Raw genomic sequence first — 13,612 nt, 5'->3', positions numbered from 1 at the left:
CCTTTTTTGAGCTCAGCTATGTCTTCATGCATTTTACTTATTTTTCATGGGTTTGAAGTGAATGGAGTTAAGATGGTGAAGAATGACGTTACTATGCCATCTTGTCATAAGTTCATTCTCAAATAATATATCTGGAAAATATAGATTAAGAAAATTCAGATAGGAAGAGTTAAAATGTAAAATAAATTGACGAACACATGAAAATACTGAAGTTCTTAAAGAAAAATGTTTTTAAGTGAATACTAACATGGAACATCATCCACAACTATTAAATTGTGGATGAAATCTCAAGAGATCTACTAGATAATGGGCAAAATTGCACACCACTGCCATTTAGTGTCTTTGTATTTTATCACAATGCAATTAAAAATGAAGAATATTAATGCAACCCGAAGTCTGCCAATGTGAAGAAAAATGTACATTGCATCTACTGTGTGAATAAGGAGAAGTGTTATGAAAGTCTAAAAGGCGAGAATAAAGTCTGTGTATATTGATCACAATCACAACTTATCACAGAGGTATTTCAGAATGTTCTCTGTAAATTATAGAGAACAGAAATTATTGTAAGGGAAACATTCAGTGACTGTAAAAGTAAAATACATCTAATTGTTTGAATTTTATAATATCTTAGCTATATTTACAAATATATTTTTATACCCAACATATGAACTATGTTTTCATGGTTAATATTGGTATCAGGCACTAAGATATCATTAAGTTGATAGAGATGCTTTCGTTTGTAACTTTAAAAGAAGAAATCTGGAAGTTATTAGCAAATGTGTGTCTGTAGACATGCCCAAAGTATGTGACTGTGGTGAACATGAAGAGTGGAGAGAACTGGATGGCGTACACCAGTCTTAACAAGGTCAGGAATTAGTCATCTTCTCTTCTATAGTCTTGGTCTTCAAGGATTTGCAGCTCCCGGGGATCAGAATGACACTAAAAATATTTGTTTAATGAGGAGCTTTGGATATTAATCTCTCAGGGATATAGAGACTGTAAAGAGTCATCCTGTGACAACCTCATTCAACAGCCCTTACCTGGTCAGGAAGAAGAACATCTGAGGTTCCACCCAGAGATGACCTTACTTGGCGAGGAGCCCATTGCCTCACTTGGTGTTTCTTCTCTTCTTAAGGACATATCTTCTGTCTTCAGTATCCTGGTGCCGTATCAAGCATCATTCCACAGAGATGCCAATCAGGTAACCTAAAGTCCCTTAGTTAATGCTTTACTAATACAGACAGTTGTTTTACTACAAATTCATCTGTGGGACGAAATGAGGAGAGCACATGCATGAAACAATCAGAACCAAGAGTCCACGGGACTGCAGCCTAACTGTCTTCTTGTTGTCAAGTTTCCATATATGTATGTACTAAATTCAGCCAGTTCTCAATCTGCTTGTCTCCTAATTTCTCTTAAAAATGACAGAACCTGTTTTGCTTCTGAATGTAAATATGCCCTGTATCAGAAAGAATGACTGTTATAAATGTTTCTGACATTTACTTGGCTTTTTGTGTGATCCTAGGGGATGAGTGTGTTCAACTATTCCTTTAATTTCTGTTCCTTGTTCTTGATATACTGTTATACAGATATATTTTGTATTTTCCCTGTAGCTGGGCTGTGAGGATGCTGTGGAGAAAGTGGAGACACAGCGAGACTTAGCTGGTTGCCTTCCTAGTACACCTGTTTCTCTTTGTGAAAGTTCCATATATTTTACATAAGAACAGCAGACACAGTATAATAAATTAAAACCATATGACCATCCCTCAACTCATTCCAGAATTAACAAATGTTGATATTCTGTAATAACACCTTCAAGTCTTTTTTATAAAATAACCAATTAATATGCATATAGAAGGCACCTCTTTGTGTCCCCCTCAGTTCTTGTTCTACCCATCCTAGAAACAACATTATCTACAACCTGAAGATATCCCCCATGCATGGCTTTATATTGTGTGTGTATTCATAAACATCTATAGGATTAAAAGCATTAACCATAACACCTATCATTTTGGAAATGGAGCAATAAATCCTGATGTAACAATATAGTGGAATACTCTCTGCTAATTAAAATCAATGAATTAAGACTAAATACATCAACGTTAATAAAAATATAAATTACATAAGGTTGTCAATTGTGAGTGACGTAAGTAAGTTTTGGTTTATATAAAGCATTCATAATGCAAAAGAATGCATTTGTTTGTGGAACAATAATACTAATTCCAGAGAAAGCTGCAGCCTAATAACATATACAAAGTTCCTGGGGAAGGAGAATAATCAAGACTGTGCAAATACGTGATGTGGGTGCTTTACGTATAGCTGTATTTTTCATTGAAGTAAAGACAACTACAATGAGAACAATGAAATGTATGAAATGTATAAATTTGACTGATGGGTACCAGGCTCTTCATTCTTATCTCTGTACTTTTATTTCACTTGAAAAATTCATAATAAAAATAGACAACTCTATGTAGGACCAAAAAATATTTTAAATTTTCTCCTTCTGTGAACTTTTTGTTATACAAAATCTTTTTCATTAGGCTTTCATTATTTGTGTTGATTCATATGTCTGACTCTTTTTGTTATTTAATTAGTTTAATTACTATATGTTTCATAATAGGTCCATTTCAAATGAATATTGATATCATTGATGTTTCTTTCATTCCTTTTCTACAGGGTAAATATTCCCAGCTGGAGTTTTTGTTCAGAAACTCTTCCCTGAAATTTCCAGTTATTATCTAGAGATGTTTTCTTTTTCTATTTTCTTTCCTCAACTTGCCCCAACCTGTTACTTTCTTCTGAGGAGTGAAACTTGCCAGGAACTGTTGTTCATGGCAGAAAAAAGAAAACACAACAGTAAACGTCAGTACAAGGGTGCTGCGACATGCTGAGTGCTATGTCCGATGCTTTTGCTCCATTCGTTTCTCATCATTGTAACATCCGCATAAGTTTTTATGACAGTTCCCCTTATACAAATGAGGACATCAGAATTTTTAAGTTAGAAAAACAATTGTTCAAAAACAACTGAACAATTGTCCTCATTAACAAAGCAAGTCCTGGTCTGGATTAAATTCAGAGTGTTTGATTCTCAGTAATACACCAAATGATAAAGACTGTCATGGCCACTTGTTTTTCCCCCTTGAGAGGGAGGACCACTGATTTACAGAGATAATCCTGTTAGGACACTTGATTATCTTACAAGTAACATGTAAGACTCCCTTCTCTTGTAGCTCTCTGTCTTTCAAGGAGCAAACATTGAAGCTATTTTCATCTGTTTTCTTAGGAGCCTATGCATTTTATTTTTTCCTTCATTTAGTTTTTTTTTTAATGATATGCCATCTTTCACCTTAGGGAAAGAGACTTCCTTAGGATGAGGCAGAGAATATCATTGACATAGTTTTCCAGCTTATCTCTGAATCCATTGCTAACACAGTTGAGTCACATTTCCTTGGGACAGTCTTATCAACTTCAAGCTTACAGGCAAGCTTCTCTAATTTTGCTGAGGTGTAGAGCGTATACTTGAATGGATGCCATGCACCTTCCACACAATACTTCACAGGTAGTGGTGGACATACCTTGTAGGGAAGTAGAAAGATTTTAGGCATTTTTCAGGATGAAATATTACAATTTTCAAGGGGAATTTTGAAGTCTGAGTGATGGTTTAGGAATTCTAATTCTGTACTATCTAGAGGCAGTAACAGATATTAGTCAAGTGAGTCAATTCAGCAGTCAGATGATTTGATCTCAGACGTAGTCCTTGCCAAGAACTCACCTTGTACATCATGTCCATGACCTAATCTCACCTTACGTAAATTTCCCCATGGATAAATGGAGTGATCATATGACCTAACTCATCTGTAATTTCACAAGCTTCTCAGATGACTCTGAGGCATGCTAAATTAGGGACGAAACTCTACAATGGAGATTTATAACTTCATTCTTGTCTTTCTGTTTGCTTGAAGGCAAGGAATACTTTCAAAGGTAACATCATATCTTATTCTTTGTTTCAGTCTTAGCATGTGGCACAAAGTAAAAAGGAGAGCTGGTGATCAACAAAAATAATGGCCAATAAAGAAAGTAGGGTGAAAGGAAAAGTAAAAGATGATGATGGGGAAGAAATTAACAAAGGGAATGATTTGAATATTCTCTTGGGTTCACAATCTGGTTATTCTTTATTTTGAGCACTGTCTCTCAAACTTTATCATATACCAAATTCACCTGGAGGTTTTGTTAATACTTAGATTGCTGGTCCCTACCTCGTGTTTATCAACGGTAAGTCTGGAGTGGTACCACAGTTATTCATTTCTAATAAGTTCCCAGGTTCTGTTGCTTATCCAGGCCAATTCATTTCATGGTCTTTTCACCCCATCTTTTCCATCAGATTCCTCAATGTGGCGTCCAGAAATCACACACATGCTCCAGAATTCCTTCTCTTGGGATTGACAGATGATCCAGAACTGCAGCCCCTCATTTTCTATCTTTTCCTGTCCATGTACCTGGTCACCATCCTGGGAAATCTGCTCGTCATCATGGCTGTCATCTCTGACTCCCACCTCCACACCCCCATGTATTTCTTTCTCTCCAATCTGTCCTTTACTGACATCTGTATAAGCACAACCACGATCCCAAAGATGCTGCTGAACATACAAGCACAGAATCAAGGCATCACTTATACAGGCTGCCTCACCCAGATTGTCTTTGCCCTGGTTTTTGCTGTATTTGAGAATTTTCTCCTTGCAGCAATGGCCTACGACCGCTATGTGGCCATTTGTCACCCACTCATTTATATGGTCATCATGAATCCCCGAATCTGTGTCCTGCAGATTCTTCTCTCTCTGTCTCTTAGCATTGTGGTTGCCTTGCTCCATGGCTTGATGGTGTTACAACTCTCCTTCTGCAAGGTTCTGGAAATCCCTCACTTCTTCTGTGAACTTGCACAGGTCCTCAAGTTTGCCTGTTCTGATACCCTCATCAATAACATCCTGATATATTTTACAACTAGCTTATTTGGTATTCCTATGTGTGGAATTATTTTCTCTTATACTAAGATAGTCTATTCCATTTGGAGAATGCCATCAGTGAGTGGCAAGTATAAAGCTTTTTCCCCCTGTGGGTCTCACCTCTCAGTTGTGTCTTTATTCTATGGGACAGGTTTGGGTGTGTACATTAGTTCTGCTCTTACTAACTCTTCCAGAAACACTGCAGTGGCTTCAATGATGTATACAGTCATCCCTCAAGTTCTGAACCCATTCATCTATAGCCTGAGAAACAGGGACATGAAGGGAGCCTTCAGAAAACTCATCAGTAGGTCACTTTCTCTTCTGTGATTCTGTCATCTGCTTCAGACTGCGGTTTCTAAAATGGGTCAAAGTATCAGAAATACTGGGTGAGCCAGAATGTTTTATTCTTGCATCATCAACTTTTTTAAAATTACTAAATAATATAACCTGTAAATGAATTTTAACTTGGGGTTGAAAACTAACTTGCTATTTTTATACCTCTGTGGTGTTTCAAAAATGAGTTAATTTACTAAGCTCAGTGTCTTTGGTGGGCTCCTTAGAAGCTAACTTGAGGCAAGTGTTATACTGATGTTTTTGGGACATCAGAAGAAGGAATGTGAGAGAAGATGGATAGGTCCGGGGTAGGATCCAATAAGTCTGTGGTCATAGCAGAGACTTGATTGTGTCTGTTCTCTGTGTTAGCACCATGTGAATTGCACTCCAGAGACGAACCTATTGTGAGACATGGGAGAAGCTGTTCTTTAATACTCCAATTCAGTAAATCCTGGGACCTGTCACTGGTCAACTGTATCTGTGCCAGGCAACATCAGCGTCCACTATACTCAATTTTATCCTTTCTAAACTTTCTGTAATCTGATCATCAGTTCTTGGAGATGATTATGAGACCTTTGATCTTGATAAGTGAGAAAGCCATTGTTTCTGCTAAGAGAAAGTAAGCCTGACTCTAATATGTCAAATCAACGAAGATAGTTATCTGTCATTACAAGGACTTCAGAGATAGGGAATGTAGAGTAAAATTCATTTCCTCCTCAATGTGGTGTCTGTTTCCTGGGGTCAGTTCCCCTCGTAGACCCAGATGGCTACAGCATATGCAGGCATCTTAGCTAGACATAATGACCAGAGAAAGAAATTCGGCTCTTCTTCCCTAGGTCTATTGATACTTAACATTGAATGGAGTCATCCAAAATATATATCTTTCAATCACATCACCATGAATAGGATCATTGGTAATCTGCTGGCATCTTATTTGGTTAGAAATCTTCTTATTGGCCTATTTGTATGAATATAACTGAGTTTTTGCATTTCTCTTTAGTCATCTGATCTTGTGTTTCTTACTCATCTCTGGTGGAATCCACACGGAGATCATAATTGAATAAAATTAATTGTATCATTGATCTCAGAGCATTGGCTGCACTCAAGGTTACAATGTAAAAATTTTTAAGGTGTCTTTATGAGGAAAGTTATTCTGTGGAGAACTACTTTACTGTGAGAAGGAGATGTTGAGTACAAAACAAGAGAAGAGAAAGGAAAGTTAGCAAAATTAGGTAGAGAATATTTCTCATAATCACAAAAATTGAAAGAATGGTCTCTATGGATGTGAGGTGGAAACAGTGCAGCTCTCAAAGGAGGACGAAAAAGTTGCTGGGGAGCCTTCTGTTCTGGTTGTCATTGGAGGTTGAGGGGGTTGTTTTATTTTCAGCTCTACATGTGGGATACAGTTCCTGCCTGGGAACCATGGTACCTCCTAGTTCAGAGCTTCCTGCGTTGATTTTAACAGAACATCTGTAGAGTTGAATCACCTGGGGCCTTTGTACATACAATTTGTTTCCAAACATCACTCAAAAACTGCTGACTTTGAATCTCTGTGGAAACATGAGGAATGAGCATTTACAATATGCACTCTGCGGATTCTGATGACCTGTGAAGACTGAGATCCATGACTTCAATATTAAAAGAATATGAGAGAATGTATTAAGAATTACGAATATGAGAAGCTTTTCCTCAATTTTAATTTTTAATATAACGTATAGTAAGTAGTGCATAAAATCTACCTGTATTTCTGAAAGAATAGTAACATGATAAAAACGTATATATATGTCTGGGGGTAAAAATAAAGCAATGCCATCATTATAGAATCCACCTGAAGCCTCTGCCACTCACATCACTCTGTCACCTCAAGTGGGAAACACTATCCTGTGTTCCGTACTTACCATTTTCCTTGAAGATCTTCCTTTATGTCTAATTCTGAGAGATTTCTAGTATTTGATCATATTTGTCCTATGAAACAGGCAGTAGGTTTAAACATCCTTGGCTTATCACCCCTGAGTATATTCCTGTCTGATTTATAAATTTGTCTGTTTTCTAACTTGTTAAATCTTAGTGTATGAATTTTTGTCCTGATTGTTTTCCTCTATATTGCAATTTGGGATTCAATCACATTGTTGGTGGAAGCAGTAACTAATTCATTTCCAATACTCTGGACTTTTTACATTGTTTATGGTTTCTTTTCAAAATAGATGTCCGTGCTGATACTGATAGTAAATTTTTTTCTTATAAAGAGGTTTCTGGGTTATGAATAAACCTGTTTACATACTCCCTTATATGTCCTGTGGTGGAAATAAGAGAGTGTTTTATAATTGGGATGAAAATATTTGGACATGTTTGGTATAAGAGAGTATCTTTTCTCTATGTGTAGTTCCAAAGAGTTTTCCTAAGTCATCAAATTTACATATACATTAGAAATTCCTGGCCATCCATATCATGAGCAAGATATTTTGAAGTATATTAGTAATCTAATGGATGTAAATTGATTTCATTAATTGATATGTCTCTTATTATTATAGGGTTGATAGTATTTTCAGTTATTTTTTGCTCTGCTAAATATCTGTTTCTGATACTTCTATTGAGCTCTTTATCTTTTTTTATTGATTCATATGACTCCTTTATACTATCAGAGTATTATTCTTAGTCAGTGATAAGCACTGAAAATTTTAAAGTGTGTGTCTTGTTTTTGGATGTCTCTTATTTATATATATATATATATTTTTTTTTTTTTTTTGACGAACACTAGTGCTTAGTTTTAATGTTGTTGTAGGTCTTGTTAATAAAACCGACAGTTACTTAAATCTGAAGGGTTTACTGTTTGGGCTTTTGCATGTGAAATAATACCATTCCTGGTATTTAGTTTTGCCTTTGAGGTGAGGCCAGAATCGGGATTCATTTTTATGTCCCTGCATAAACTGCCCATTTATGTGTTGGTCTCTTTCTGGTCTCTATCTTCTTATCAATAGGCCTTGTATTTACCTCTGTATCAATATAAGAGAGCTTGATTATTGTAGCACACCAGTCAGCTAAAAATAGGTTTATTGTTATATTAAGGAAGCCCAATATCTGTCAATAACAATCACAAGTTCTATTATAATATACTTTGACTGCTTCACTGATACCTCACTTTACTGTAACAAAATGGATAAACAATCACCATAATTTCAACAAATTGTCCATAATGTGGGGAAAAAAGATCAAATCCAGGACTTTAAGATTGGGAAAAGTTGATAGTGATATTCTATAAAGGCATTAAAATGCTAGCTACATGGTTAGTCTCATACTTTGTTGTGTGTGGTAAAATACATATAACATACAATTTGCAATTTTTGTGATTTACTTCTGGGCAAAGTTACATTCACAGTGTTGGGTAACCATAGCCTCTATATGTTTTCACAACTTTTTCGTGAAGCAAACAGAAATCTGAAGCTATTCAGAAATAACTCCTCCTTCTAATGCCACACATCCAGTCTATGGCAAGGTTTAGTCTACTTTCCCTCTCTATGATTTATCATACTCTAAATATTTTATATAGGTGGAATCATAAAATTTATGTTCTTTTATATCTGGCTTATTTCATTTAGAATAATGTTTTCAAAGTTCATCCATGTTTTAACATGTTTCAGAACTTCATTCCCTTGTATGGCTAAAAATATTCCGTTCTCTATATACATATACCACATTCAATTTTTGAATATTTTGTTGAGGACTTTGCATTCATATTTATCAGGGATATTGCTTTGTAATTTTCTTTTCTTGTGATGTCTTTGCATGGTTTTGTTGTCAGAGTAATGCTGGCTTCATGTGATAGTTTAGGAAGTATTGCCACCTCTTGAAATTTTTGGAAGAATTTGACAAATATTGGTGTTAATTCTTCTTTAAATGTTTTGTAGAATTCACCAGTGAAACCACGTCATCATTGGTTTCCCTGTGTTGGGATGTTTTTGATTACTGGTTAAATCTCCTTGCTCATCATTGGTCTGTTCAGATTTTCTGTTTCCTCAAAATTCAGTGTTGGTTTCTTGTATGTTTGTAGGAATTTATCTGTTTCTTCTAGGTTATGCAATTCGTTGGCATGTAATTGTTCATAGTAGTCTCTTATGATCCCTCATGTTTCTGTTGTATCATTTGTAATATCTCCTCTTTCATTTCTGATTTTATTTGAGTTTTATCTCTTTTTTCTCTTAGTCTAGCTAAAGATTAGTTAATTTTGTTTATCTTTTCAAAAAAACAGCACTTAGTGTTGTTGATATTTTCTATTGTTTTTTGGTCTCTATTTCATTTATATGTTGTTATAAACTAATGTTACCACAATAAATCAAAAAAAAAAAAGTTACTTTTGCCAGGCGAAAAAATTTCTGGAGATTGGTTTTACAGCAAAGAGAACTGCTTAACATTAATGAACTATATATTTAAAATGGTTAAGATGGTAAATTTGATGTTTATGTAAATATTTGAATCCATAGTCCCCTAAAGTGAAGGACACTGAACATTGAAACTGTTGTGATGAAAGTACACAAGATGATTGTGAAAACCTAAAAAAAGAAGTAATAGATCTGTCTGAATGGGTCAGACACAGAATTGTCACATAGAATAGATTAGAATGTATTGTATAAAATACACACAGTGAAGATTAAGGTTCAGGAAAGATTTAATGACTTGAGAGTGTTTGCATTTTTACAATAACAGCTATATTTTTAAATATATTATTTATATAATTCATAGCATATAAATAGTGTGTGTATATATATACACATATGTGATATTGATTATATAAATCACACACACACACAAACTTACACACACACACACAGACTATATTTTCACACCTCAAGAGAGTATCAGAATTCCTGATATCACTGATTAGATAACAATGTCTTTGTTCATAACTAAGAAAAGAAGACTAGAATCCAATTAGAAAGGCACAGTGTGTCCACATTTGCCAACAATTTGGAATGGAGAGGAGAAGACACAGACAGAGAAATGCAGATGATATACACTTGGTCTCACAGGGTCAGGGAAGCAGGCATCCTGAATCTCTCCCCTCGAGAGTCTTGTTGTTAAGGGTGTGCACCTCTCTGAGATCTGAAGAGTACATACATCAGACAATTAGAAATAAGTCACCCATGATCCTCCTCTCTAGCTGTCTGTCATCTTCTTTACATGTTTCCTTGTACTTTGCACCGACACTCAGGCACCTCTCATTTACTAATTTCATATGCATTCTACTATGACCAAGACCATTTTCCTCCTGAGTGGAAATCTACTTTTTCTAGAACAGGATGACTGTTATAAATTTCTCTGACACTTACTGGCAATCTTGTTGTGGTGAAAGGTAGGATATTTGGTAAACTTCACTTTATCTTCCCATTCCTTTTTCTTGACATACATATGTATTATCTCAGTTGCCTGCCACTGAGACCTCAGGGGATCCATATGGAATATTCAGTTCCTCTCTAGTCTGTTTCTCTTTATAAAATTACTAAATGTTCTAAATAATCAAAACAGTATAGATAGTGTAATATAAAAACAGGACCACTCCTTAACCCTTGCAGACATTAACAATGGATTACTCTCTGCTCTATCAGTTTCAGGATATTTTTTTTAAGTAACAGAATAATATGCACAGAGAAGGCATCTATTTCTTATTCCTCTCTACTAGTCTTCATTTGTCCTAAGATAGTGTTTTCCTCTGGTGATTTTTCTCGTGCTGGACTAGAAAACAGTCATTTAATTATGTTGTCAGCCCATCTTTTCCGTCACATTCATCAACAACATGGAACTCAGAAACAAAACATATGTCTCAGAATTCCTTCTTATGGATGTGACAGAGGATCGAGAACTGCAGCATCTCACCATCATTCTGTTCCTGTCCATATACCTGGTCACAGTCCTGGGAAACCTACTAATTGTCTTAACAATCATCTCTGACTCTCACCTGCACACCCTCACATACTTCTTTCTCTACAATCTGTCCTTTACTGACATCTGTTTAAGCACAACCTCAATCCCAAAGATGCTGGTGAACATCCGAGCACAGAATCAGAGCATCACTTATACAGGCTGCCTTACACAGATTTACTTTGTCTTGGTTTTTGCCAGTTTGGAACTGGTTCTTCTTGCAGTAATGGTCTATGATCACTGCGTAGCAATTTGTCATCCCCTGTGGTACATGGTCATCATGAACTCTTGCTTCTGTGGACTGCTGATCCTTCTCTACCTGTTCATTAGCATTGTGGATGCCCTCCTCCACAGTCTGTTGGTGTTGCAGTTGACCTTCTGCACAGACCTGGAAATACCTCTCTTCTTCTTTAAAGTTGTTAAGGTCATCAAACGTGCATGTTCTGATACCCTCATAAATAACATCCTGATGTATTTTTCAACTAGTATATTTGGTGGTGTTCCTGTGCATTGAATCATTTTCTCTTATACTCAAATAATCTCCTCTGTTCTGAGAATCTCATAAGTGGGCGGAAAGTATAAAGCTTTTTCCACCTGCGAGTCTCACCTTAGTTGTGTACTTATTCTATGGGACAGCTTTTGGGGTGTACATTAGTTTTGCTCTTTCTATCAATTCCAAAACTACTGCAATGGCTTCAGTGACGTACACTGTTGTTCCTCTAACGCTGAACCCCTTCTATAGCCTGAGGAACAGGGATGTGAAAGTAGCCTTGAGAAAACTCATCAGTAGGATACCATTGGTTTTTCGGGAGTATATTGTCCAATTTCCACATATTTGAGTATTTTCCAGTTATCCTTCACTTATTTATTCTTAGTTTCCTAATATTATGGTCAGAAAAGATACTTTGTATGATTTCAATCTTTTTAAATTTTTTGGGACTTGCTTTGTGGCCTAATATATGGTCTAATCTGGAGAATGTCCCATGTGCACTGGAAAAGAATGCATCTTGCTGTCGATAAATGGAGTGTTTACATGTCTGTTAGATTTTATTTGTTTATACCATTTTTCAAGTACAATGTGTCTTTTTGATCAATACAGAAGTACTATCTATTGTTGAAAATTTTGTATTTAAGCCTCTAAGTAGTATTGTATAAATATCTATTTCTGACTTTACTTCCGTCATGTTTGCTTCATGCATTTTGAGGTTCTGTTTTTTGGAGTATACATGTTTATAATTATAATATCATCTTATCTACTGACCCTTTTATATCTATATCTATCTATCTACCTATCTATCATATCTATCCTTATCTGTCTATTTTAACAATTTAGACAAATATTTTTCATAATGTTAGCTCTTTTTTGGTAACTATTTGACTGGAGTATATTTTCTATCATTTCACTAATATCTTTGTGTGTGTTTGCGTGTGTGAGGAAGATCAACCCTGAGCTAACATCCAATCGTTTTTTTTGCCGAGGAAGATTGGCCCTGTGCTAACATCTGTGCCTATCCTCTTCTACTTTATATGGGATGCTGCCACAGCACGGCTTGACAAGTGGTGCATCAGTGCACACGTTGGATCAGAACCTGCAAACCCCGAGCTGCCAAAGCAGAGCGCATGCACTTAACCGCTACACCACTGGGCCGGCCCCCTCATTTCACTTATAATCTGCTTGTGTTTATGGATCTATTGTGAGTCTCTTGTAAACATCATACATTCACACCATGTTTCTTCTATCTCTCTTCCAATCTCTGTCTTTTGATTGGAGAGTTTAATCCACTTACCTTTAAAGTACTTAATGATAAGGAGATACTTAAGTATTCCATTCAAATATTTATTTTCTGTATGTCTAACATCTTTTTTTGTTCTTCATTTCCTCCATTCCTGAATTATATTTTCTCTAGTTGATTGTTGTGACTATTTTGGATTTTTTTCTCGTTGTCTTTTTTGAATATATCTGGATAATTTTCTTTGCGGTTGCCATAGGCACTTAATTTAACAATCTAGTTTGAATTCATACGACTTTTACTTCAGTAGCATGCACAACCTCTGCTTTTATGTGGGTGTGTCCTTTCTTCTTTATATTGTTAGTCTCAAATTAAATCTTTATACATTGTGCCAATAGCATAGATTTAAAAAATTACATTTGCTTTTTTTTAAATCCAGTAGAAAATAAAAAGCAGAATTGTAAATCGAAAAAAAAAATACTGGCTTTTTTATTTGCCTACATGTTTCTCTTTACCAGAAATCTTTATATTTTCATGCAGAATTGAATTACTATATAGCATCTTTTCAACTCAACCTGAAGGAATCTTTTAGATATTTTCATAGAGCAGGCTTTTAATGAACTCCTTAAGCTTTGT

At 35.6% G+C, this 13,612-nt stretch overlaps 1 protein-coding gene and 1 pseudogene across 1 annotated transcript; both read left to right on the top strand.

The window, feature by feature from the left end:
• Window positions 1-820: 820 nt before the first annotated feature.
• LOC131394221 (olfactory receptor 7G2-like) lies at window positions 821-5,327 on the top strand. The gene is made up of 5 exons (XM_058525440.1): window positions 821-865; window positions 986-1,201; window positions 1,614-1,677; window positions 3,963-3,981; window positions 4,382-5,327. Exons 1-5 carry the CDS (start codon window positions 821-823, stop codon window positions 5,325-5,327), a joined length of 1,290 nt encoding a protein of 429 aa, XP_058381423.1.
• Window positions 5,328-11,121: 5,794 nt separating this feature from the next.
• On the top strand, window positions 11,122-12,085 carry LOC131394220 (olfactory receptor 7G1-like; annotated as a pseudogene).
• Window positions 12,086-13,612: the final 1,527 nt, after the last annotated feature.

Source organism: Diceros bicornis, chromosome 30, assembly GCF_020826845.1.
Source record: "Diceros bicornis minor isolate mBicDic1 chromosome 30, mDicBic1.mat.cur, whole genome shotgun sequence".
In the NCBI taxonomy this organism is placed as follows: domain Eukaryota; kingdom Metazoa; phylum Chordata; class Mammalia; order Perissodactyla; family Rhinocerotidae; genus Diceros; species Diceros bicornis.
Note: the sequence above shows the minus strand (reverse complement) of the source record. Positions and strands in the feature narration are given on the sequence as shown.

What these genes read in the sequence shown, in the direction of transcription:
- LOC131394221 (XM_058525440.1), top strand. Translation starts at nt 821, where the DNA reads ATGAAGAGTGGAGAGAACTGGATGGCGTACACCAGTCTTAACAAG. An exon ending in CGTACACCAGTCTTAACAAG is followed by an intron (nt 866 to 985) that starts GTCAGGAATTAG and finishes TTAATCTCTCAG; the next exon opens with GGATATAGAGACTGTAAAGA. An exon ending in TCCACAGAGATGCCAATCAG is followed by an intron (nt 1,202 to 1,613) that starts GTAACCTAAAGT and finishes TTTTCCCTGTAG; the next exon opens with CTGGGCTGTGAGGATGCTGT.